The sequence below is a fragment of the Setaria italica genome, chromosome II (genome assembly GCF_000263155.2).
Source record: "Setaria italica strain Yugu1 chromosome II, Setaria_italica_v2.0, whole genome shotgun sequence".
NCBI classification, from domain to species: domain Eukaryota; kingdom Viridiplantae; phylum Streptophyta; class Magnoliopsida; order Poales; family Poaceae; genus Setaria; species Setaria italica.
The window spans coordinates 37,297,952-37,323,915 of record NC_028451.1 but is presented as its reverse complement, the minus strand read 5'-3'; the positions used below and the strand labels follow the sequence as shown (position 1 = coordinate 37,323,915).

Here is a 25,964-nt window from a genome sequence, read left to right as displayed (position 1 = left end):
ACACGAGTTAGTCGCATAACCTTAAGAGGGGTAGGAGAAAAGTTAGGACCTAGAGGTCGGCGCGTAGCAGGGGAAGCTCCCGAGCATAAAGGTGAGGGTGTAGTATGTTGAACAGGTCGGACAGCCGTCAAGCGTGATTAAGAGCTCGGATAAGAAAATGAAAATATAGTAGGTACGCAAAGAACTTCTGAGATTTTATTTATTCAATGTAAAAATGTAAAGAGACTACATAGCTTTTAGGTTCTAAGGGTAGAAGCGCCGCAGGTGCTGTATGTTCGCTATAGTCCGAAAACTGGGTGGGTTCGGGTGGGTCATTAGATTGAATTTGGAAATCCTGCACGAGTTTTCGAAAAACATGGCAACTAAATTCTTGATGCCAAAAGGGGTGCGGGGAGAGCACTGCGCGCGACCTTCTGGGGCGTATTGCCACCTCGGAGAGGTTGATGCACTCAGCAATGGTATTGCTGATACGATCTAGCCCCGTGATTAGATCGGAGGGTGTGGGTGGACGGGTTGCCGCGAAGATGCATGGTATCCCTTCTGAGAGAGAGAGAGAGAGAGAGAGAGAGAGATCGCCGACCTGCTAGGCAAGAGGTGTGATGATCCTCAGGTGAAGACCTTGCTTCGTCGATGCAGGTCCGACGGATGTCGAGCTGGCAGCGAACACCGAGTCGGCGATGGAGGCAGTGGAGTCGGAGTCCACCGGCATGCTCGCAAAACGGAGCTGGATCGGATTGGCGAGGAAGTCCTTCATGCTCTTGGGGAAGATGACGCCGGGGTGGGATGCCAACGAGCTCGCTGAGGAGGATCTCATGATCACCCCTACCTAGCGCGCCAACTGTTGGATTTAGTACCGGCAGTTAACCAGGGGGTTACCCAGGTGGTAGATTTGTAGGTGGGGGAGATCGTAAAACAAGAACTCGAATGGTAACACAGAGGCACAAGGTTTAGACAGGTTCGAGCCTCCGGAGAGTAATACCCTATGTTCTGTGTTCTGGTTGATTGTATTGCTGGTATGGTATGCGGAGAGTTAACGTGCGGTGGGGTGAATCGCGTTGTATTGAGTTACCCTCGGGGGTATCCCTGACCGCCTTATATCGGCTGACGATATAGGGTTACAAATCAGATAGGATCTAATCCTAGTCGGTTGTTACATGGAAAGCAATCCGAGTCGGATTACAACGTGTATCCCATAATATTTGGGCAGAATCCGTTTGCCTGGCCTCCGAGCTTGTACCCCACACGTCTTCATACCTTGCCCCGCACGCTATGGACGGGCGGGGTCCACTTGTCAGGCCGACCAGTATCCGGATCGGTAGAGATCCGTGTGTACCCTTATCCCTTAATGGTCAAATTGTTATTTGAAAAACCGTGGCAAGTTATACTATGCCGTGTAAATATGCACGGAGGGAGTAGCAATTAGCGCAATGCATTATGCATGCGATGATGGGTACGTTCGGTGGAATGCTACTGTCATAGTCTTCGCGCTCCCCTCCCTGTTCGGACCTTCTCGTCCGCTGATCCGGAAATTAACCGCGTCTTAAGCTGACATGGAGAGAACAAAAAAGGAGCTTAATTAGCTCCAAAGCAACCTCAACCACGTCGAAATAAATCCATCGCCTGGTACTGCAGTGCACCTATTATTGGTAGCCGGAGATGAGCACCACACAGCAGAAACCATCTCGATCTCTGTCCTTGCAGTGCACGCGTGTGATGCTGGTACAGCAGGAACTGCTCAACCAGACGCACGTACGCGTGCCTCTATAAGTAGCGGGCAAGTCGTAGATCAAGAGGGTCATCGGCGGCCGGCCCGTGTAGCCGACCGCCGCCGATGGTCTCGCCGAGGAGCTGGCCGCTTCGTTTCGTGGTGGCTCTGGTTCTCGCCACCGTCGTCGTCGCCGCCGCTGCAAGCATGAGCTGTGTCGTCGGCGCGGCGCCCTGCGGCGACGGCGCCTGCTTGGCGCCGCCAGCGATGAAGGCGAGGGAGGCGGCGGTGGCCATGCTCTTTGCGAGGCTGCCGGCCGGGTCTAGCCCCCGTGGCGCGGGGCACTGATGCCAAGTGCTTTGCGAGAGGTGCGCGCCATTGATCGACCGTGCGTTCTGCTACAATGTACATAAGTGGGGCCGGATGGTTTAGCTTGCTTCCGCTGAATTGATTCATTCGTTGTCGTACATTTCTTAATGTGTTTATGAACGAACTGCGATTTCAATACACACATGCCTCTCTACCAGACAGTAAATTTGTCTGGTCTCTGGTGGAAGCGGCCCGGTGATCATCGATTCATGGGAGATTCTGGTAATCAGGTAGCTGGAATACTGATGGAAATAGATGTAATCGGCAATTATTCCACTTCTTTTAGTAAGTCAATTATTCGGTTATTCCCACCGTAGCAAGAGTATACATTGTACTTGTTTGAGCCCAAAAGTGGCAGTAATGCTGACCAAGCTGGACCATCTCTATGAGCGGTCCGAGGAGTCGGAGCGGTCGCTGGCGCAGTCGGGCGGTCGCACACGCGATCGGCGCGGACGCCGGCGCAGTTGGGCGGTCACTGGCACGGTCGGCGCGGTCGCTGGTGCAGTCGAAGCGGTTGCTGGTACAGTCGGCGTGGTCACTGGCACGGTCAGGGTGGTCGCTGGTGCGGTCGGCTCGGTCGGAGGAGTCCTAGGCGGGCCCGGTGCAATCCTTGGCGCAGGTGTGTACGTAGTCGAAGTCCCGAGTGGGAACGCATCCGCGCGCGCTACGGCCCTCACGCGTCAAACCGGGAGTCCGAGACGAATCTTAGAGTCTTGGCCGAATTGGAGTTGAAACAGGACTTCCTTACATGAAAAGACCTCCTACCCTATAAATATAAAGGGTCCTAGCCGATTGAGGGGCATCACCCAATCGACAAACACTTTTATCTATCTTTTTATCTCCAAACCCTAGCTTTTCCAACCCCTTACTTTCCTCCTACGTCCCGGTGGTGTTTGAGGACGTTCTGAGTGGCCTGACCGATCTTAGAGCAACCCTAGGCTCACCATCTCCGACGGGATCCCTCCCGAGGTGGTGAACGTAGGCTTTCGCGGTGCCCCTGCGAGGACCGGCCTAACCGGACCCCTGACCGGCCAGGTGCAGAAGCCCCGACGAGGTGATCCTGTGACCTACGCGTGAACTAGCGCACTCGTGTGTTGGCCAAAAAGGTGCCAACAATACTTTAATTTGAAGGAAAAAGTGTATTTTTCATCCCTCAAGTATTGCAAAAGTGTGACATTTATTCCTCATGTTCAATTTAGTGCAAATCAACCCCTTAACTAACTAAATCGGTGCATTTATCATCCTCACCTTAGTTTAATAATAGTTTAGTGCCATCTAATAACCGTTTATGCGATGTAATTATCTGACTAATCCCTAATTAACATTGTAATATGATATAAAGTTAAAAAAAATCAATAAATCCTCTAAATTGACTATCCCATAAAAAGTTTATTGGAAAAATTAACGGAAATGATCCACGCCAAACTATTATAGAGATTGACTCAACATTAGTCATTAGACATGGCTAACCAGATGATTACATAGTCTAAACTGATGCCATATGACATTAACCCAATGTTAAACTAAGTTGAGAATGATAAATTCACCGATTTAGTTAGTTAAGGGGCTGATTCGCACCAAACGAAATATGAGAGATGAATGTCACACTTTTACCATATTTGAGGGATGAAAAATACACTTTTTCCTAATCTGAATATCTTAACGGTGGAAATGGTGTTTATTCCACTGGGCCTAACAGCTAATTAACCTATTCCAGCCCATTGTAGCAAGAGTTGGGCTTTCTGGCCCGACGAGACCTTGCAAAGTTCCCACCGTCAGCCACTTGCTTCGCCCCTGCTTGAATCGACATTAGCTTCAGGAGCAGAGTCAACAGCATCTTAAGAGAAGGCGCTTAAAAAATGGCGCCTACAGCTTGATCAGAGTATTCAATCCTCTTCTTCAACAATGATGCCGGCTGGTTTTCGTGACACCCTCTATTCCCCAGCGGTGGCAAGAGAACCACAACCTGGCTTCCCATCGGTATTTCGCCGCAGGTCATCCCCTACTTTGATGTAGGCATGCACAAACCGCATATGGTGGATTGGTGGTGTTAACGTTATAGTAACATGTAGTCACATGCAAAATAGCGAATGTTTCGAGCCTATATATATGGTTAAACGTAGTCACTCTTCTCACGAAATTTTCCGGCTGCCTTCCATTCCCAGGGAAAAAAAGAACGATTCATGAAGGTCTTGGAAAATCTATAATTGTCTACTGAGATTATCGACTAAGAATTTGTGTTCATCTCTGTCATGCTATACTTAGAGCCCCTTTGGCACGGCTTAGCTAGTTTCGACTTTGATTTCTTGCTATAGTAGCCGGGCACTATGTTGATTTTCTACTATAGCGTGAAGTCGGAACTCAAAACGAGGTAAAAAATGAACTGGGAAGAGGGGAAGCCGGTGGAGCCGAAAAAAGTGGCTTACCCGGCTTCAGCTCCGCCAAGCGCTACGATGCGCTACAATAGCGCACAGTGCCAAAGCTGAAACCGGCATAAGCCGCACCAAATGAGCCCTTATATGTATATAGAGTCAGTGCTCTGGACATTGAGCAGGTCAAGAGGTGCTGTGGACAACAGCCACAGGTAAACCAGCAATAGCTAGTACACTACAGGACATGTAGTAGGCATATGGAATATGGTTGCTGCAAAACAAGTTATTACACTAAGATTTGAATCCCGGACCATTAATTTTTCATATGCTCCGTCCGTTCCAAATTGTCGATCTAACTTTTCTATATACACAATTTTTATAATTTATTCAGATTAACGTATATCTATATGTATAGAAAAATGATATCTAGTTTGTGACTAAGGATGTAATGATTCGTGGAGTGCAACCACGACGGTCAGACTCGACGATACTTGCTTGGCGCCGTCTGTGGTGAAATGCTCCTTGCGAGGCTACTGGTCGGGTGTGCAAATCATAGAGCATCAGTGTCCCACGCCGTAAAGCCTTATTAGTAGGAGACTAGTAGTAGTATTTTTGTATGGAAATTTTACTTTGCTATCATGGCCACTCAACCTTACCTGCTTAAAGCTCTAAATAAAATTAGTTTGTTTTCTCTCTCAAACTATTTCAATTGGTTTAGTGTATTTTATTCCTTAAGAAGATTTGTTTTTTCCACGGTGTAAAAATTGAGTTTTAAGCAAACATTTAGTGGAGGTGACAAAGGATGTTATGTCCTCTGTTACAATTTAGAGACATACATTAATAATTTTCATGAATTTTTGTATCTCCAGGATTCATTTAGTATTAGATTATGCTAATTTATATAATCATGAAAATTCTTAATTTATTTTTCTAGCATAGGACATCATGTCCTCTGTCAGCCCAGCGTAAAGCTTACAAAATAAACATGTAAATCTCTACCTCTTTATTCTTTACCTATTATTAAAGCAAGTAACGCTTCTGCCTGGATTTTTCGCAAGTAACGCTTCTGCCTGGATTTTTCGTCCGTCGAGCTATTTTTCAAAAAAAACCCTGACATTTCGTGATATCAACCCGCAGTCCAATTCTGAGTATAGGGGGCTCGAGTGGAAAAAATAGGAAAACGAGGGATTAAAGCGAAAAGAGTTCCGCTCCCTCGTTCCCCTCCCCTCCCTCGAGGGATCGAGATCCACTGCACTCCGTCCGACTCCGGTCCCGTCCCTCGGGGGATCTAGACGCCGCCGCTCCTTCCGGCCCTCCACCCAGCTCCCTCGTTCCCCTCCCCTTCCTCCGCCGCCCTCCCTCTGGGGATCTAGCCGCCGCCGCTCCATCCGGCCCTCCACCCCATGTCCACCGACGACCTCCCGCCATCCTCCGACATCGACATCATCATCCTCCGTCGACTTCCCGCCGCCGCTCCGTCCGGATCCGGGGCCTGCGGTCGGTTCCCACCTTCGCCCTCCTCCCCATGTCCATCGACGACCTCCCCCCGTCCTCCGACATCAACGCCATCATCCTCCGTCGACATCCCGCCGCCGTTCCGTCCAGATCCGGGGTCTGTGGCTGTTTCCCACCTTCGCCCTCCACCCTTGGTCCCGGGGTCGGATGCGCCCGACCCCTTGAGGGTGGAACTCCGCCTCGCCCGACCCCGAGTGAAGCTCCGCCTCGCCCGACCCTAAGTTCTGGGTCGGGAGTGTCCGACCCCTGAGCGGAACGTTGGAGTAGTCCGAGGCGAAGTCGAATGCGATGCGTAGTCGAACTCGAACTGGTTGACTTTGAACGTCTCCTCCTCCTCCACATCCAGGAGGAGGCTCCCGCCCGTCGAGAATGGCCACGGCAGCGCAGGTCTTGCAAATGAAAATTCTTGTTCAAAGTTCAAAAATGGTACGAACAAACGTATAATAACGTGACAGCAAGTAATGACCCGTAGCAACGCACGGATATTTCTGCTAGTTAATATTAAAGTGTGATAGTTTCTTCCGACCGTCACGCAGAAAAATCACTCAACTTGCTCGTAATCGATCCGCCGTCGTCGATCAAGGGTTTATAAGGCACGGTAAGCATCCTCCACGCGTCGCTGCAGGTGGGCCACCTAGCACCGTTGAACTGGTGCGTGTCGCAACTCCTGGTATGCCTGCAGACAGAAGAGATGGAGGACGCCCAAAAGGCCACAAAGGCCTGCTCGACAGTTGACACGAGCCCACGGGGCCATGGCCATGCGTATACGTACATGATACTCTCGCATACTAGGTTGTTTTGCTTTTTATCTTTCGCGGGACTCTGACATACGTGTAATAATAATTCAAGAAAGATCTTTAATCACCTTGAGTTTTTGACACATTACAATATTATCTCTAATAATACCTTATTTGGCTCCTCTTTTGTGTTTCTCTATATCGAAATTACATTTGTTATTATTATATATTATTAAAGCAAGTAACATTTCTGCCTGGATTTTTCGTCCGTCGGGCTATTTTTCAAAAAAAACCCTGACATTTCGTGATATCAACCCGCAGTCCCGGGGTCGGATGCGCCCGACCCCTTGAGGGTGGAACTCCGCCTCGCTCGACCCTTTTTCCCGGGGTCGGATGCGCCCAACCCCTTGGTCCCAGGGTCGGATGCGCCCGACCCCTTGAGGGTGGAACTCCGCCTCGCCCGACCCCGAGTGAAGCTCTGCCTCGCCCGACCCTGAGTCCTGGGGTCGGGAGTGTCCGACCCCTGAGCGGAACGTTAGAGTAGTCCGAGGTGAAGTCGAATCCGACGCGTAGTCGAACTCGAACTGGTTGACTTTGAACGTCTCCTCGTCCTCCACTTCCAGGAGGAGGCTCCCGCCCGTCGAGAATGGCCACAGCCACGACGGCGCAGCCGTCACCTCCCGGAGGTCCTCATGTCCACCGACGACATCCCGTCGTCCTCCGACGTCGACGCCATCATCCTCCGATTCTTACGCCACTTCAGGGACCCGCGCGACGTCAGCCGTGTCGGCCAGGTAATGGCCACTGCATCCTCGAGGCGGCAGCGAAGCGGGCAGCGATTGGAGTGGAGGCCAGACTGCTAGGAGAGCTCGCTTCCAAATTGGATCGGAATCGAAGCTGACTCGGGGCCAGACTGCCAAGAGAGTTCGCTGCCGAACCGGATCGGAATCGAGGCCGACTCGGATAGAAATCGAGGTTGCGTTCTTGCCTGTATAAATAGCTGCGGGGTTGTGGCCAGGAGCCCAGGATCTCCTCGCCATCGAGAAACTGCTCAGCAACACGCGCAGAGATCACCTCCATCAACACTAACACGTGAGCAAGTAATGACCCGTAGCAACGCACGAGTATTTCTGCTAGTTATTATAAAAATCTAGAATTCAACAACACGTAGGAAGGAACCCAAATGAACACGCCACTTAGAGTCCTGTTTTCTCCCAAACGAATTCTAAAGTCCGAACCTTTAGGTGCGTTTGGCAACTAATGGAAAGAGGTATGGAAATTAGCGGTGGAAGTTGGAGGACAGAATTCACTTAGGAATATAATTTTTAGCTCCATTTCCTTGTTTATCTTTTGGAGGGAATTAAGAGTGGGAGTTTAAGTGAGACTAAATATCCTTATTTGGTGTGAGAGGTTAGAGGTGGGAAATCTCTGCCTAATACTAAAGTGTGGCCAACCGTTGTGGTTGTTTTGCAAAAAAAGTCTCTCAATTTTTTTAATCAACCCGCAGTCCTTGAAATAGTTCTTGATGATTTTGCAAAAAGGTCCCCAAACTTTACTGTCCAGCCTTTCCTCCTGTTCTTTTGTCCCGCTCACACAACACGCTTGCCGGCGGCGGCACGGGACGCACGCCACCGTTCCGTCGCTCACGTGACCAACCCTCTCCGCGCTCACCACACGCTACTGCCGCCCTCCCTGGCGGGCAGCTGCTCCCTCGGGCTGCACGCCCTACCCGCCACCTTGACCTAAGGGGTGAAGGAGAGAGGAGGAAGGGGAAAGGAAACAAGGAGTCGAGTGCCTCAGTCAATCAAGTAGAGCCATGTGCCTGCGAGGGCAAGGCGCTAGGGAAGAGGGGGCGTAGCGGCAATCGGCAGGCAACGCAAATAGGGGTGGAGGCTGGGACCTCACACCCCTCTTTAGATCCGGAACTAAGGCCTCCACATCCAACAATTGGGGGCTCAATTTTGCACTTGATTGGAATGATTTGGAATGGATTATAGAAGCAAGGTAGATGGAAACGAGAAGAAGAGGAGGAGGGCGCACTCCTGCTCATGGCGTCTAGAGGCGCTGTGGCCTAGCGCTCGAAGCGGGAATGAGGCTAGGTACGGGAAGGACGAGCGCTTGCCCTGGGCGACGGCGAGGATGGCAAGATGCGCAGCGCCTGGGCGACGGCGAAGATGGGGCAAAATGTGGGTGGCGCTGATGGACAAAGAGGCAGCGACTGGCCGGATGACGATGAGTACGGGGGAAATCTAATGAATGGATAGAGCGGAGGTTAAGCGGTGATTTTCTTTATTTCCATGTGTGGATCCCACGTAATAAACATATGGCATTAAACCATCCATAAATATCTTCTACTACTATGTGTAAGAGGACTACTAAGGACAACACACCAACATATTGTGAAACGAAGCTAACATATTAGGAACAAGCAAATAATAACACGATAGCAAGTAAGAATCCATATCAACGCACGGGCATTTCTACGAGTTATATCTTAAGTCATGATAAAAGGTGTAGATGCATTCATTTTTCATTTAAAATAAATTCCCACCCAATTTCCACCCCTTCCTCCCCTGGGAAGTGATCGGTAGGAGTTACCCCTCTAAACTCCCATTCCTCGTGCTATTAAAACTCTTGTACCCACCAAACAAATAATAGAATTTTAATCGTTTCCTTCTAAACTTCCTTTCCCGCCTACCAATTACCTGCAACCGTAGAGTTACTTGTTTCATCTTTGATGTGACCATTCTCACGTGTCTGCGGACCTTTGGCAAAGCTACGCGCTTCGGCATTTTAGGCCATGTTTAGTTCCCTTCAAACTTCCAACTTTGACACTATACAAAAAAGAACATTCCTCATTATATCAAACTTGCGGTACATGTATGGAGTATTAAATGTAGACGAAATTAAAAACTAATTGCACAGTTTTGTTGTACTTTGCGAGACGAATCTTTTAAGCCTAATTAGTTAATATTTGGATAATAATTCACAAATACAAACGAAACGCTACAGTTGCGCATTTATGGCAAAATGCCAATTTTGCCACTCCCAAATTGGGAACTAAACAAGACCTTAGTTGTTATGGTCGTCCTATGTCCTTGTAGCTCCACCCACCTTGCGACACCGTCACGGTAATAAGCTTGGTCTGTACACAAGTTTGAAATCTTTTTTAGAAATAATTGATGGGATAAAAAATCAAGTTACCAAATTGAGTTTGTGTTATATTTACTAAACTAAGGTGTCCTAATGATTTTTTCTCCCGTTGCAACACACGAATCTAAAGTCTATTTTAGAAATAATTGCGTGGGTCATAAATTAAGTTTTTTTTCATGTTTCTTGGTGAGGGGAATGTGAGGATTTTTTTCTCCCCTTACCACAGACGGGTATATTTTGCTAGTGGAGAAAAAAATCACTAATCTCGTTTATTTAGGGGTGAATTGGATCAATTAAAATAGTTTAAGGGAGTAAATTAATCATAATTTTTTTCAAAGGTCAAACATACATAATAGATTGTCGGGGTACTTTTGGTTTTACCCACCATCGTTATTATTATCACACAGAGCCCTCTATGTTTTTCTCTCGTTGTTAATTGAATGGATATAATTTATCCTGGACAGTTGTTTTAGTATAAAGGAATAAAATGTGGTATTTTGATCCCAAAGCCTTGAACAAGAGTAGACTATTTGCATCAAGCAAGACCAACAGCTCTGTTGCGAACCATTAATCAAGTGATCAATTACTTAAGAGTGTAATTAGGGGATAATTATGTAAATAACCTGAAGGGGCCAGACCCCTTTCGTCCACACCCATTCGGAAGGGGTGCGGAACAACCTGTATATATTGAAAAGTAATCCTCAATAATGAAATAGAAGAGAATCATTTCATCCTTCCACTCCCTATGCGAGTTCTTAACACGTTATCAGTCACGCTAGCCTCTACTGGGCAAAACCTCACGCACGAAGACAGTAAAGAACAGAGGCACGAAGGCCTCGACATCACAGAGGTAAACACCATGGACGAAGTTCTTCACTTCTGTGCACTTGAGGATGGTTTCCTTGTTCTTCCTCTTCACGGCCACCGGCAAGACTCCTCCGCACGCCGTCCCGCAGGGCGCCGTGGACGTCATGGTCGCCATGCTCGTCGTGGTCATCCATGCCGTTGAGTCCATCATCCTGAACCTCCCGTTCCTGCACAATCCAACAACACAACGAGTGCATCATCAAAGCGCACACGCACGACAACGCCGGTGACTAGGCTGCCAACACCAACACCACAGCAGGAACAAACTCACCGTCCGATAATCCTCCGCATTCGTCGTCCTGGCATCGGAATGGAAGGCGTTGGGGTTCTCACCGACGCTAACACACCAAAAGCAGGGACCGGCAACGCCGGTTTTGGCTCTCAGGCCGGTCCAACTGCCATCGGCGGTCACTAGGCGACGCACCCAAGCTTCGTGATTGGGACAACGGCAGTTCGACCGGGGGCGCCACCATTCTTCAAGGAGGATGGTACCCCAGTCTCTGCATCATCCGCAACCAAAGATGCAAAGAAACCCGATGCACTAGAGATCTATGGCCGCAAGGCAGCCCCGCCACCCAGGGATACGGCGTGACACTTGGACCCAGCCACGCTGGGTCTCTCCTCCAACTGACAGGCCGGCCAACGGCCGGCGGCCGGCATGAGCTGGCAAAACCTAGGGGGCATCAAGATGGAGGAGGAGGAGGATAAACAGATCGGGCGAAACACTCACCGGAATTAGGCTGACAGCATCAACCGACAGCCACCCGCCGGCGGCCCCAACCGGCGAGACCCGCCCGCAGGCGGATCTGCGAGTCAGCGGTCCCCGCCCGCAGGTGGCTCTACCGGCGGTGCCCGCCTGTAGGTGGCATGATTCGAGACAGCGGCAGTGGCGACCACCCGCAGGTGGCTTAGGCCGATAAAGGGCCACCCGCAGGTGACTCAGGCTCGTGAAGGACGCCATCAGGTGGCCATGGCTGGAGGTGCTTGCCCTTAGGCAAGTGCCAAGTCCACCGACTCCCAAGCGGCGGCTGCCCGCAGGCAGCACCAAGCCGGCATTAGCCGGCGTTGCGGCTCCGTGGAAGCAGCTGGCCATCAGGCCGGCGAAGGGGGTATGGCCCGCAGGCGAAACCCAATGAAGCGAAGGAGCAGCAAGACCCGGTGGCGGCTCGAGGGAGTGGGTGTGCGGAACCCTAGCCGCCCCCTCCGCTCCTTTATGCTGGGCCATCAGGCCACGACGGGTCGGGCTAGCAGGCCGAGGCACAACGGGCCCACAGGCCGACGTGGCGTAGGCCGTGAGCGAGCGGCGCAAGCAGGCCATCAGGCCGTAGCGTGCCGAGCTAAAGGTGGGCCGAAGGCGCGGCGTGAGTCGGACCGAAGTCCGGTGCGAATTGGGCCAACAGGCCGGATTTTGCGCAAATCAAGCCCATAGGCTGATATTTGGACTCCTCCAAGACATTAGATAACCCTCAGGCTTATCTTTTATATATGTTTTAGTTAAAGTTGTCCTTGTATATATGTGTTGTCATGTATATTAGAAGTACCATCAGGTATTAGCACCTATGTATTATGGATGCAAAATTACCGCAGTAATAAAGCATCATTATGCTCCGCAGATTTTTCATGGGTGCTTAGAACAATTTTACATATACACTTTATTTGAATAATCAATATTCTACATCAAGTAGAAGATAAAAGCAAAATTAAAACTAAGGTTTATACATATTTATGGACAAATTTTATGACTATCAAGTCAAAATTATTCCCTCAGGAATTAAATGTCCTATACCTTAATTTTTGTAAGAATCATCTTACATTTAATATTTTGCTTATTTACAACACACAAATTTACGGCAATAAATTAATCCCATACATGGTTCTTTCATGTCGGGAAATGGCTCCTATACTCAACAAAGATTTTAATGAACTTGCAGCAGATGGTAGCAACTATCTGACTTGGGCTATGGATGTCAAAATTTTGCTTACAACAAATGGGTTCATTAGAATACTTAATGAACCTGATCCACAAGACCGAATTCTGGAAACGGAAAAGTTTAGAACTTTGCACTTTCTAAGGCATCATCTTCATCCCGATCTCAAAAATGAGTATCTCATGGAAGATGATCCGAAGAAACTTTGGGATTCTCTCAAAGAATGCTATAATCAACAGCAAAGTGTAATTCTGCCTGAAGCAAGATGGGAGTGGTCTCTACTCCGTCTAATGGATTTCAAATCCATTACAGAATACAATTCTGCATTACATAAGATTTGTACCAAGCTTCAATTCTGCAATCAACCATTGGATGATGCAGAATAGATTGAAAAGACTTTGTCTACATTTCTCCCTACAAATAGGATATTGCAACAGCAATATCTCTACCACAACTACACCAAATATTCTGACTTAATATATGATTTACTTCAAGCAGAAAAACATGATGAGCTCTTAACAAAGAATCATCAGTTACGCCCTGTGGGTGCAGCACCTCTGCCTGAAGTTCATTTCAATGTTCAGAATAATAATAAAAAGTTAAGCGGCAAGAAATTCAAAAAGAATTTCAAGGGGAAATGGAAGAAGTAGAATTATAAGAAAGGCAAAGGTTCTAACAAAGGGAAAGGCACTTTCAAGAAACATACTCATTATGACAACTCTCAAGTTTGTCATAGATGTGGTTGTCACAATCACATTGCTAGAAAGTGCAACACCCCTAAGCATTTGGTTGACTTATACCAAAAGTATGCTGCAAAGCAAGTTCATGGGGACAAGATTGAAGCACACTTCAATACTACTGATGCTGGTTGCTCCAAGGGTGTTCCAGCGGAACATAATAATGAGAAGATTCAACCACAGTTGGACGACTCATTCGGCACTGGCGACATGCAGATGGACACTGATGATATGATTGTGGATTTTCAATCCAACAACATATTTGGAGACATGAATTAAGTCTCCATGTTCCCCATATAGAACATCGTTCTATGAAGCCATATGTGTATTGTGTTGTAAATAATTGTTGTCACAAGTATTGTATGACAATGATACTTATGCAATAAAGTATGTTTATATATATAATCTATGAGTAAAATCTTAAATTTGATTTACTCATTATAGATTATACTACGAGGACAATTCAAATGGAGGAAGAAATTTTTTTGGTGGATACTTGCACTACCAACACCATACTCAGGGAAATTAAATATTTCCAAACTCTCAAAAAGAGTAAAGGAAATGTCACAACCATCGCGGGCCGCGATGCTGTGATTATTAGTTCAGGACGAGCCACAATAATTCTCCCTATGAGTACTCAAATAGTAGTTGAGGATGCACTGTTGTATCCTGATTCAACTCGTACCCTATTGAGTTATAAAGATATCCGTCGCAATGGTTTCCATGTGGAAATATATAGCGACAATAAGGATGAATACCTATTCATCACTAAAAATGACAGATATAACAAGCATCTGATTGAGAAAATACCTTCCTTATCAACGGGATTGTATTACACATACATCAAACCCGTACAACATTTTGCATACAAGATAATTTTTCAAAATCTTGATGTATTCAAGATTTGGCATGACCGCCTTGATCATCCCGGCATTGGGATGATGAGAAAAATTATCGAAAATTCAATTGTTCACCAGTTGAATACTTCAAAATTTCCCAAGTCATCAGACTTTGTGTGCACCGCATGTGCCATGGGAAAATTAATTTTAAGACCATCATATCTTAAGATTAAGGCTGAACCATTACAATTCCTTGAACGCATTCAAGGAGATATTTGTGGACCTATTTATCCACAAACTGGACCATTTAGGTACTTTATGGTACTTATTGATGCATCAACAAGATGGTCACATGTATGTCTATTGTCCACAAGAAACCATGCTTTCGCAAGGTTCATTGCTCAAATTATCAAATTGAGAGCACATTATCCTAAATATCTTATAAAATCCATCAGGATGGACAATGCCGCTGAGTTTTCCTCATAAGCCTTCAATGACTATTGTATGGCTTTGGGCATTAATGTGGAACATTCTGTTCCATATGTACATACACAAAATGGATTAGCCGAATCTCTTATCAAGAGAGTGAAGTTAATTGCAAGACCATTATTGCAGAATTGCAATTTACTAACATCATGTTGGGGTCACGCGGTGTTGCACGCCGCTGATTTGATTCAAATAAGACCTACTGCATACAATACGGTGTCCCAGTTGCAGTTGGTACGTGGAAATCAACCAAGTATTTCCCATCTGCGAAAATTCGGTTGCGCTGTATACGTACCAATTTCACCACCGCAGCGTACATCAATGGGCCCCCATAGAAAATTGGGGATATATGTGGGGTACAAATCTCCGTCTATAATAAAGTACCTCGAGCCTCTTACAGGGGATTTATTTACAACCCGGTATGCTGATTGCATCTTTCATGAGGACAATTTCCCGGCATTAGGGAGAGATAAGTACCAAAAAGAATGCCAGGAAATAAATTGGAATACCAGCGGTATTCAGTCCTATGATTCAAGTACTACAGAATCTGAACGTGAAGTTCAGAAGATCATTCATTTGCAAAACATTGCAAATAATCTGCCAGATGCATTTACTGACTATAAAGGTGTCACAAAATCACATAATCCTGCTATAAATGTACCACAAAGAGTAGCAATTCCTACTCAAAATCTCCCAAATCAAAATAAGAGGGGGAGAGGTACTATTACAAAGGATAAGGCTATGCAAAAGCCTCCGCGGAAATCAAGGAAGATTACTTCCAAAATGGTAAATGCAAATCAACATCAAGTTGATAAATACCAATTGGATATGTCAAATGAGATGGATGTACAACAAATACATCACATACCCAGCATAAGTGCGCACTATAATAAAAGTGCTGGGACATCGAAAGACCCATACTCTATCATTACGGGAAATCATGATGAGTCACAAGGGGTAAATGAAATTTACATCAATTATATTGATTATGGAGAATCATTCAATAGAAATACTACAAATGTTGACATTTATTTTGCCAACAAGATTGCATATGACCTTCAACATGATCCAGAATCTAAGTCCATGGCAGAGTGCATCAAGCGCTCAGATTGGATCAAATGGAAGGAAGCAATTGAGGCAGAATTGCGCTCGCTGAAAAAACGAGAGGTATTCACCGCAGTGATGCCTACTCCTCGTCATATTTTCCCAGTGGGATCAAAATGGGTTTTCGTCCGTAAAAGGAATGAAAGCAACAATGTGGTGAGATACAAAGCGAGGCTTGTAGCACAAGGGTTCACGCAGAGACTCGGCATCGATTTCGATGAAACATATTCTCCAGTTATGAGTGGAATAACATTCTGATATCTCATATCATTGGCAGCACAAAAAGGTCTATCCATGCATCTCATGGATGTAGTGACAGCATATCTTTATGGGTCACTAGATTCGGATATCTATATGAAAGTCCCTGAAGGGCTTGATATTCCGAACAAGAATAAATCACGCAATATGTATTGCGTAAAACTTAAAAAGTCACTATATGGCATAAAACAATCGGGAAGAATGTGGTACAACCGATTGAAGGAATTCCTTCTGCAGAAGGGTTTTTTCAATAATGATGATTGCCCGTGTGTATTCATTAAGAAATCCTTAACTGGATTTTGTATTATATCTGTGTATGTTGATGATCTCAACATTATTGGGAATACACAAGATATAAATGAAGCACGCAATACGGAGTTTGAAATGAAAGATTTGGGTCAAACCAAATTTTGCTTGGGTTTACAACTTGAGCATCTCCCAACAGGGATATTCATTCATCAATCTGCATATATCCAGAAAATATTGCAGAAATTTAATATGGATAAATCGTATCCATCCAAAACACCTATGGTCGTTCGATCACTTGATATTGATAAAGATCAATTCAGACCAAGGGGTGAAGATGAAGAGATATTGGGACCAGAAATTCCATATCTTAGTGCCATTGGTGCGCTAATGTATATCGCAAATTGCACAAGGCCTGATATTGCATTTGCGGTAAACTTACTAGCTAGGCATAGCGCTGCACCAACAAAATGCCATTGGGCGGGAATTAAGAATATCTTCAGATATCTTATTAGCACAATTGATCTTGGATTATTTTACAAATTTAACCAAGACAAAGCCATGATCGGAGATACAGATGATGGATATCTATCCGATCCTCATAATGGCAGATCACGAACAGGCTTTGTATTTTTACATGGTGGAACAACTATATCATAGAAGTCTTCAAAACAGACTCTAGTAGCCACATCCACAAATCATTCTGAAATAATTGCATTATTTGAGGCTTCACGCGAATGTGTATGGCTTCGCAGAATGATTAACCACATACAACAGTCATGTGGTATAGGTTCAATCATGAACCCTACAATTATCTATGAAGATAATGCTGCTTGTATTGCACAAATGAATACAGGTTATATAAAGAGGAATATCACAAAGCACATTGCTCCTAAGTTATTCTATCCTCATGAATTGCAAGAAAAAGGAGGGATAGAAATCTTGCAAACTAAGTCATGTGATATCTTGCAGATTTATTCACAAAGTCCTTACCAACATCATTATTCTAAAAATATGTATTTGGAATTGGTATGAGACGACTTAAAGATTTGCAAGCATCAGGAGGAGTCATCCCTTGATATAACCTGTACATAATCTTCAGATTATGAATATTGTACTCTTTTCCTAAATGAGTTTTTCCTATAAAGGTTTTCTCATGAAAGATTTTTAATGAGGCAATATGCATTACAAAGCAGTCAAATATGTCATATAACATTTTCTCCTATATTTTTCCCTAAGGGGTTTAAAGGGAGTTTTTCCTATCACATGTAAATGCACACTCCTTACATTTTTCCCATAGGATTTTTGAACGACATATTCAAACAATATTTACAAGATTACATGAAGCAATTGATCAGGGGGAGTGTTGCGAACCATTAATCAAGTGATCAATTACTTAAGGGTGTAATTAGGGGATAATTATGTAATTAACCTGAAGGGGCCACACCCCTTCAAGAAAGGGCCACACCCATTCGGAAGGGGTCCTGTATATATTAAACAGTAATCCTCAATAATGAAACAGGAGAGAATCATTTCATCCAACCACTCCCTATGGGAGTTCTTCGTTCTCTAACAAGCTCCTCACTCCCTACTCCGCGGAATCGCGGATGAAGCAGCTCGGCCCAGTTTCGTCGCTCGTTCTTTAAATGCACGGCCCACAGGAATCTGACATTTAACTGGATCTGATAACCTAGCGAATTTTGTTGGTGCCTTTTGTTCTAGAAAAATTCAAGTTCTTTTGTGATTGTTTGGGCCCATATACGACCGTATAGCACGTGGACCGGTTTTGCAATTTCGCGAGGTCAGAATCGATGGTTTTTGAGTCCAGGATGAAAATGCAGACTCGGCCCATAGTCACGTGGGGATCGGCCCATAGTCACATGGGGAATGGGTGGGGTGAATAGGAATTTTTCCGAGGAAAACCCCACAAAACCCTTCCCCTGGCCACACGCCGCAAGCGAAAGTCCAAGCGGATCGACGAGCTGGCGGCGATGTCCGACTCCGACGACGACGAGATTGAAGCATGTAAGATGAAGGGGATGAAAGGCTCCCTCCTTTTCGTTTCTGAAGAGCATGCGTGCGGTTGTCCCTGTTGGCTGATGTGAGCTTTGTTGTTGTTTGTCTCTGATATCGGTTTTGCAGTCCACAAGCAGCAGGACATGATCCCCCTTGACGACGACGATGGTGAGCGCTCTAGTTTTCATGCCATGGAGAACGGCGATTTACTTCATCCATCTATCTTCCTGCAATTTCCTAAGATGTTTCCATTTTTTTTAGGGGGCTGGGTTTCAGCGAGGGAGTCGGAGGATGACGATATGGAGCAGCCCGTGTTCGACCTGAAGGTAATTTGTGCCCCTTATCGATCTTGTTCTTCAGGAATTCGCAATGTATGGAGGAAGCTACAAATTATTTATGTAACTTTCAAGGGTTCGATGAGTCTGATTGATTAAATGCAACAAGTAATGTGGTCGGAGAGAGCACAACTTTAATAACTCAATGATTTGTTTTGTTCATTCAGCCTAAACTAGTGCTTTGATCGTTATGGCTTCTATCGAACACGATATTTCCACAATTTCTAATCATTGTATTGCTAAATGTCAATAGGATGTATTGTGTAATAATACTAAGAAAATCAATGAAGGTTCTAAATACTCAGAGGTGCAGCTGGGAATGTTTATAATCTAAACCAATTTCATGTGAATTGAATTAAACTTAAATCAGCATGCAAATAATTAGGTTATAACCAAGGTTACAAAAGGCGCTAGGTGCTCTCACCCTCCGCCTAGAGCTTAGGCACGCCTATGTGCTTTCAACGTTTCCTAGGCGTTGCTATACACATACATATACTCTAATAGAATAGGAAAAACAAGAGATCAGTGGTCCTAGTGTTAGTGTTGGATAGAAAGGCCTGCCAAAGCAGCCCAAGCTCAAGTCTGAACAGCCCAATTAAGCCACTTGACCTAGCCCTCCTCAGCGTGCGTAGGGCGTACTCACCTAGCCGCCGCCACCGCTCTCCTTTTCCCCCTTGCTTCTTTTTCCTTCTACGCAGCAGAGCCTGCCGTCACTTGAAATCCCTTGCTGCTGGCCATTATCTGGCATCATGTACTCCCTCCGTCCCATGAAGGGTGCAATCCTAGTTTTTTTTTCAGACCACTTAATTAGTGGTGGCGTGAAAAGACTCTTATACCCTCGTTTTTGGGTCACATGCAGTTAGCTTTGGCATGCAAATTGAATCTGACCACTTAATTAGGCAGGTAGTTACATCCGATTCCTAGGATTGCACTCTCTTATGGAATTTTTTTTCCAAACGCTAGGATTGCACTTTTCATGGGACGGAGGGAGTACTTGACAAATCGGTCGCCTAACCTCTGCCTATTTTCCTAGGTGAGGTGCTGCCCCTGCGCCTAGGGCTTAAGAGTGCCTAGGCTTGCCTTATGAACACTGGTAGCACAAGTGGGGATCTCTTAGAGGTTTTGCAAATCTTAAAACTTTTTAAATTTTAAAAACCATTTCAGCCTTGCTCCATGTCGTTGTGGCAGTGCCACATCACCTAAACTCACTCTGTTTAGGTTGAGGGTTGAAATTGGATAGTTACCGTAGTTGTGGGTCGAAAGATGAGTGATTTGGAAATTGAGGGTTGAATACCATGTGGCTCAGAACATAGTTGAGGGTTGTAAAATGGGTTATTCCTTCATTTTAAAGTCACTATCTTTTCTTTGTTCAACTATAAGACTTCTGATTTCCTTTATTTTATACATGCTCATTGCTAAATGCTAATTAAAGACAATGTGTTGCCTGCAGAAGGAAATTATTTCGTTATGCTAGTACTTTGTTTGAGTATATGCTCCTTGATGCATATATTGGGATGAAGCTGACATAATACCTTTCTACAATTGTTTACCCGTTTACTAGCAGGCATCCAACCATGAAACCAAAATGAAAGAAAACCTTGCTGTCCTATCAAGCAATGACAAAATGGGTGTGCTATACAGGTCTGTTACTTTACTCTGTACAATATTAAAATTATTTCGAGTTCCTCACAAAGCCTGTCGTCATGATGTTATGGTTCAGTGAAAAAATCACCAGTGCATGAACCAACCTTTTTGCCTTTCAGAATAATCATGTTGACTGGTAGTTCCACTCAAATCAGCCTTGCATAAATATGCCCAATACCAAAATTTTCAGATTTGTAGTGCTTGTAGCATCTAAATTATGGACTAGTAGAAGTGACATTATTGTTATGTGTTTAAGTGCAATCCATGATCACATCATATATTAATTTTATGCAGTTCTGCTCCTGAACTCGTTAGCTTGTTGTCTGAGTTGAAGGAGGCCCATGAAGAATTTAGGGCTATAGGACAGCTCAACAATCAGGTAAATTATTGCTACTCACTACTGGATCCATTTTCTTGTTTCTTATTTTTTAATAGTATTCACTGAATAATTGCATAACTTGAAAAATTAACGTGAGGGAGAACTCTGAAACTTGAAACATCAATTTTTCTTGGCGTACCAGTAATATTTAACCCTTTGTTGCATACTATTCGTGATGCTTAGATGTAACGCACTATTCAACAGAAGTTTGTATGGTGGTTCAGTGAGGACTGAGGACCATATCTTTCCTACAATAAAGCTCAAAGAGGAGTGGTGAATATCCTGAAAGGATGCACATACTTCCTATTTCTTTTTTTTTAATCTACTACCCTGTTTTGGCACTATTCTCCATACCCACTATGATGCTTTCTGGCGTAGCGACCGACTGCCCACCCATAGGCTTGAATTTGCTGTAATCTGGCATGTTGGTGATTACCATTTATTCCTGATTCATGCAAGTGAGTCATGCAGTTTTGCCTCCTATTGTGGTTTATGCTACACTACATTAGCTGAACTTGGATGGCCTTTTGTGCTTCACCACATACATTTACATGGCAATAAAGTTGGTCACTTTCTGGTGAAGTTTGGCAAAAACTTTATGTCAAGTGTGGCCATTTAGTTGATTTAGGCAAGCTGTAGTTGTGGAACCAACCAAACATTGACTTCTGAAACTGTGGTCTAAGTTTAATGATGGCAATCTTAGGTTTCAATCCAAACTGCCGCTGGCTCATGCCTTCCATGGCTCTCATCGCCATCTGCAGATCTTTAGGGTTCTGCAGCCCCACATTTATGTGAAAGGTGTCTGCCATACTATTCATAAACATCTGCACTTGTTCTGAAGTGGGATCCTTCACTTAACCAAGTAATTCCAATAACTTTGCCTGCTATTCAGCATTTTTCCGATGCCACGATGTGCACTTCAAATCATGGACCTGAACTTGCGCAAGCGTGGCATTTGGCGGTGACACCAATGTCCTGTCCTGCCAACAAAGCATCAAAGCCACCTGCTTGGCAACTGCCTGAAGTTGGATACTTCATTAACAGGATCCATGGAAGAGTGGTTTTGATACTAAATGTTTTGAACAAGGTTTAGTCTGCTATGAGCTTGTAGTGTTTGTTATTTGAAATCTGAAATCTAAAAATAACAGGATGAGCACATGGGCTTGCAAAGCCTGGAAATGTTGAAAGTAAGAGCCAACCTTGAGGAAAGATTAAAGAAAAAGGGGCTCTATAATTTGACAAGATCGAAGCCAGAGAAGTTGTCAAAAACCAGGACAACTAGTAATCAGTGAGTTATTAGACATTTCCTCTGTTACATAATGATGTTTCCATTTCTTGTGGTTTACTAATTTTATATTTAATATACAGAAGAGACTTGCAGACATTGGATGACTTTGATGATGAAGTGCAGAGGAATAATCAAATGATGAAACCTAGCAAGCTTGTGGCAGCTGCTGCTAAATCTAATAAAAACAAGGTATGGTACACTGTTCTGTTACAAGTTTTCAGTTTTTGTTGTGCTGGTTGATCTCCAATTGTTTCTTGTGGTCCTTAAGGGTTTGAAATGGGACAATATGTAAATCATCATACCATGCCATGAATCAACTGCTACTGATCTTGGTCATCTTAGGTTGGGAATAATTTCATGTAGTAATATCTTAATCACTGTAATTAATATCCAGAATATAGCTCCAAGGGAATTTGTTTATTGAATTTGAAATCGATTGTGAATTTTACATTCTGATCACAATATTGTACAATATTCTGATTGCACAATATGGTATACTTCTGGGATACATCTAGGTTTTGCCCCATGCTGCCCGGGAAAGGGTGCTTAGGGTGCGTTTGGTGGAAAAGTAGCTATGAGCTGTGGGCTGTCAAAAAGCTGTTGGGTGGAACAGCTGTGGCTTTTGGAAAAAGTAGTGAGTGGACCCCACATGTCATTCATAGTCCCCCTCTCCCTCTCACTGATGAGCGGACCGCTCGTCAACCCCTTCTTTTTCCTCCTATCTCTCCACTGCTCCACCCCACCTCCCCTGCTCCTCCTCCTCCCTCTCCATGGTGTCGCGGTGGTGGGCGCGGAGAGGGGCGCCGCCGTCTCTAGCCAGGAGAGGAGGAGGAGGGCTGCCACCGCCAGCCGGGAGAGGAGGAGGAGGGCTGCCGCCACCGGCCGGGAGAGGAGGGGGGCTGCCGCTGTCGGCCGGGAGAGGAGGAGGGCCACCGCTGTCGGCCGGGAGAGGAGGGCGGCTGGCCGGGAGAAGAGGGGGGCTGCCGCTGCTGGCCGGGAGAGGAGGAGGGCCACCGCTGCCGGCCGGGAGAGGAGGGCGGCTGGCCAGGAGAGGAGGAGGAAGGGCGCCGTCGCCGCTGGCCGGGAGAGGAGGAGGAGAGGCACCACTGCCCGGGAAGGAGGAGGAGGGGTCCGGGCGCTGCGCTGGGGACGGGAAAGGAGGAGGCGTTAGGGAAGACCGAACGGGGAAGAAAGAAAGATAAAAACGAATCGGTACAACATAACCAATGGCTGGGTAAGTTTTTGTGAAAAGTTGAAAGCCACTGCAGGTAAAAGCAGGAGCAAGGGTGCTGTGAGATTTGTACAGACCAAAAGCTACTTTTTGCTGTGGCTTTGGGTGGAAGCCAACCCCTTTGGTTGGCTTTTGGCATTTTTTGAAAGCCACAGCAGGTTGAAAGCTGAACCAAAGGGACCCTTAGTGTGATTTGCATATTTTGCAGAGAAAAAAGGGATTTGGATGAGGTTAGGGCAGAAAAATTGCATATATGCTCATAAGCTATGATGTGACTTTGAATTTTATTCGTATCTACAACTTTATGGTTGTATCTATGCCTAACCGCTTGTTTTATATCTTCAAGTTTGTTTCTGGTGATGATGATCTTCCAAAGCGAGATAATGTTGGTGAAAGGCGGAGGAAACACGAGCTTCGTGTCCTATCAAGAGTAGGAGCTAACTCAGTTGAATATGATCATGAGTTGCCAGAAGATGGTGACGGTTCTGAAGACGAGTTCTATCGGGATGTGAAAAGACAGAGGACTGAAAAACTGTCATTGAAGAATGAGAAGTACTTACCGTAAGTTCCACTGATTTAAGAGGTAGCAAGGTGCTTGTGGTAAATGCTATACCGGTGCTTATTTTTTTCCCCTGTATGACAGAGCTCGTAGCATTCAACCCGTGGAGGAAGAAACTGAAGGAGATGGCAAGAGGAAGATTTCATATCAGGTTAATATTCACTCTGGTGTATCATACAACCTATTGTAAATTTTGATTTCCTGTAACGTGTTTCTAAGTAAATCCAAACTCTTGCAGATCGAGAAGAACAGGGGCTTGACACGTTCCAGAAATAAAAAGAAAAAGAATCCGCGAAAGAACTACAGGGTAAGTAACTTTGTATATTATGTGTATTATATGTTAGTCAGTCAAGTGGCGTGGATGATCTTGAGTGAACTTTTTTTTTGTGTGTCCACATACATTCAGGATAAGCCTTGGAAAAAGCTTGTCAAGCGGAAAGGCCAAGTGCGTGACATCAGGAAGCCATCCCGTCCCTATGGAGGTGAAATGTCCGGCATCAACCCTAACGTTAGCCGCAGCGTTCGGTTCAAGAGTTAATTTCATTTGTATGTTCAGTTTAATAATGTTGGACATGAAAAGTTTAGTCAAACGGCCGTGATCCACATGATTTGTCTTCTGATATTAGATGAGCAGAATATTGACCTGCTAAGTATAATTGTCGCCTGTGACCTTTACTGGCGAAACAATGCCATGATATTCTCTTGTGGTACTGCGGTTGGCAACGACGCCAATGGCGTGCCCGTGCTCACGCCCGGTTCGCATATTGTATTGGACTTAAGTCAGGCGTGTTTTCCCTTGGATTAGGGGTATGTCTGCTGCTCGGTGGCTTTAGATTTAATTTGCAATGGCAGCGCTGCCTTCAGCTCGGCATCTTGAACTTGATGCTGCGGCTGTATCATCATCTGGACTCCCTTGCCATGATCTTCCTGATGGTAATTGTCCGCAAAAATATAAGTGGGATGGATGGTAAATCAGTTGCAGTCTTATTCGGCGGGATCTTGACACGGAGGACCTAGACACTGGGGTTTTTTTTGCATCATCTTATCATTTTTTACACTGGGAAATTTAAAAGGTCCATAATGACCTGACAACTTAGATGCGCGGCTGCAACAAAGCAGCAGGATTCTTTTCCTGGTCTGAATGCTTCTCCGAGCTCTCCGTATCTTTGCTGAACTTTCAGATCCCAGTCAAGCCCCTCCAGGCCCCAGCGGTGGCAAGAGGGCCACAGTCTGGCTTCCAACTCATTGCTTCGCCGCAGGTCATACTTCCATGTAGACACACCCACATACTCCAAATGGTGATCCTACTGTGTAACATCCGTAAAATTTACTAACTCAAATCATCCACTAAAAATTTGTTTTTAAAATCTTTCGACCGTTGAGCTTCCGAAAATCTTTTCCTTCCCAGCGACTTCGCCGTCCCGGTACCCAACGCCGACAGTCATCTTTTTCTCCCTCCGCAAATTTCACCGCGTGTTCGTCAAAATCTGTCGCGCGTGCCCGACCATTTCTGCATTTTCCGCTGACTCTCCCTCTCTTTTCTTTTCCTTTTCTTCTTTTTCTTCCTTCTTCCTTCTTCCTCCTTTCTCCTTCTCTCTTTCCTTCCTTCCCGGCGCATGCTCCCGCAGCTCTTGGCGCCTGGCGCCAGCACTCGGCCCCGCACCCCTGCACCCACGCCACCCCAGCCTGGCACCAGCGCCTAGCCGCCCCGCGCCTGTTGGCCCACCAGTGCCCCTGCCGCACGCCACCCCTGCCCCGCGCGCCCGCTCGCCCTGCACCTGCCGGCACCCGACCAAGCCTGGCCGCCGCTCGCCGTCCCTCCCCGGCGCGCCTCCCAACACCGGCCACCGTCGCTGTGCGCCCCTATGCTTCGCGCTCGGCCCCGCCACGCCCCCTACGTGGAGCTCCACTCCACCACGGCACAGGCCGAGAACCTCGGCCACCATTAACAACCTCGCCTGTGCGCCGCTTGTCGTCGCCGCCCCCTCCCACCACCTATAAAAGGGGCCAAGGCCCGGCCTCCTCCTCCACCAAGAGCTCGCCGCCCTCTCCCTGCTCCACTGTGCGCCGCCTCCAACCGCTGCCGCCCCTCCCACCTGCGCGCCACTAGGCCGCCGGGTGTCACCTCCCTGCCTATCGCCGGCGCTCCCTCCCGTCGCCACCCGCCCAAGGTGAGGGTCAAAATGGGTCCCCCAT

The 25,964-nt window shown here is 46.0% G+C and overlaps 1 protein-coding gene across 1 annotated transcript; it reads left to right on the top strand.

Moving 5' to 3' along the window:
* Nucleotides 1–7,390: 7,390 nt before the first annotated feature.
* On the top strand, nt 7,391–24,343 carry LOC101761185 (something about silencing protein 10-like). The gene is made up of 14 exons (XM_022824334.1): nt 7,391–7,492; nt 18,221–18,341; nt 18,459–18,500; nt 18,609–18,703; nt 20,232–20,308; nt 20,606–20,727; nt 21,394–21,460; nt 21,735–21,750; nt 21,839–21,978; nt 22,062–22,167; nt 23,556–23,770; nt 23,853–23,919; nt 24,007–24,075; nt 24,175–24,343. The coding sequence occupies exons 1-14, from the start codon at nt 7,391–7,393 to the stop codon at nt 24,304–24,306; spliced, it is 1,371 nt and encodes a 456-aa protein (XP_022680069.1). The 3' UTR covers nt 24,307–24,343.
* The last annotated feature ends 1,621 nt before the right edge of the window (nt 24,344–25,964 follow it).

Coding starts and splice junctions, on each gene's coding strand:
- LOC101761185 (XM_022824334.1), top strand. CDS start 7,391: ATGTCCACCGACGACATCCCGTCGTCCTCCGACGTCGACGCCATCATC. Junction 18,342..18,458: donor CGACGACGAGATTGAAGCAT/GTAAGATGAAGG, acceptor TCGGTTTTGCAG/TCCACAAGCAGCAGGACATG. Junction 20,309..20,605: donor AAAATGGGTGTGCTATACAG/GTCTGTTACTTT, acceptor AATTTTATGCAG/TTCTGCTCCTGAACTCGTTA.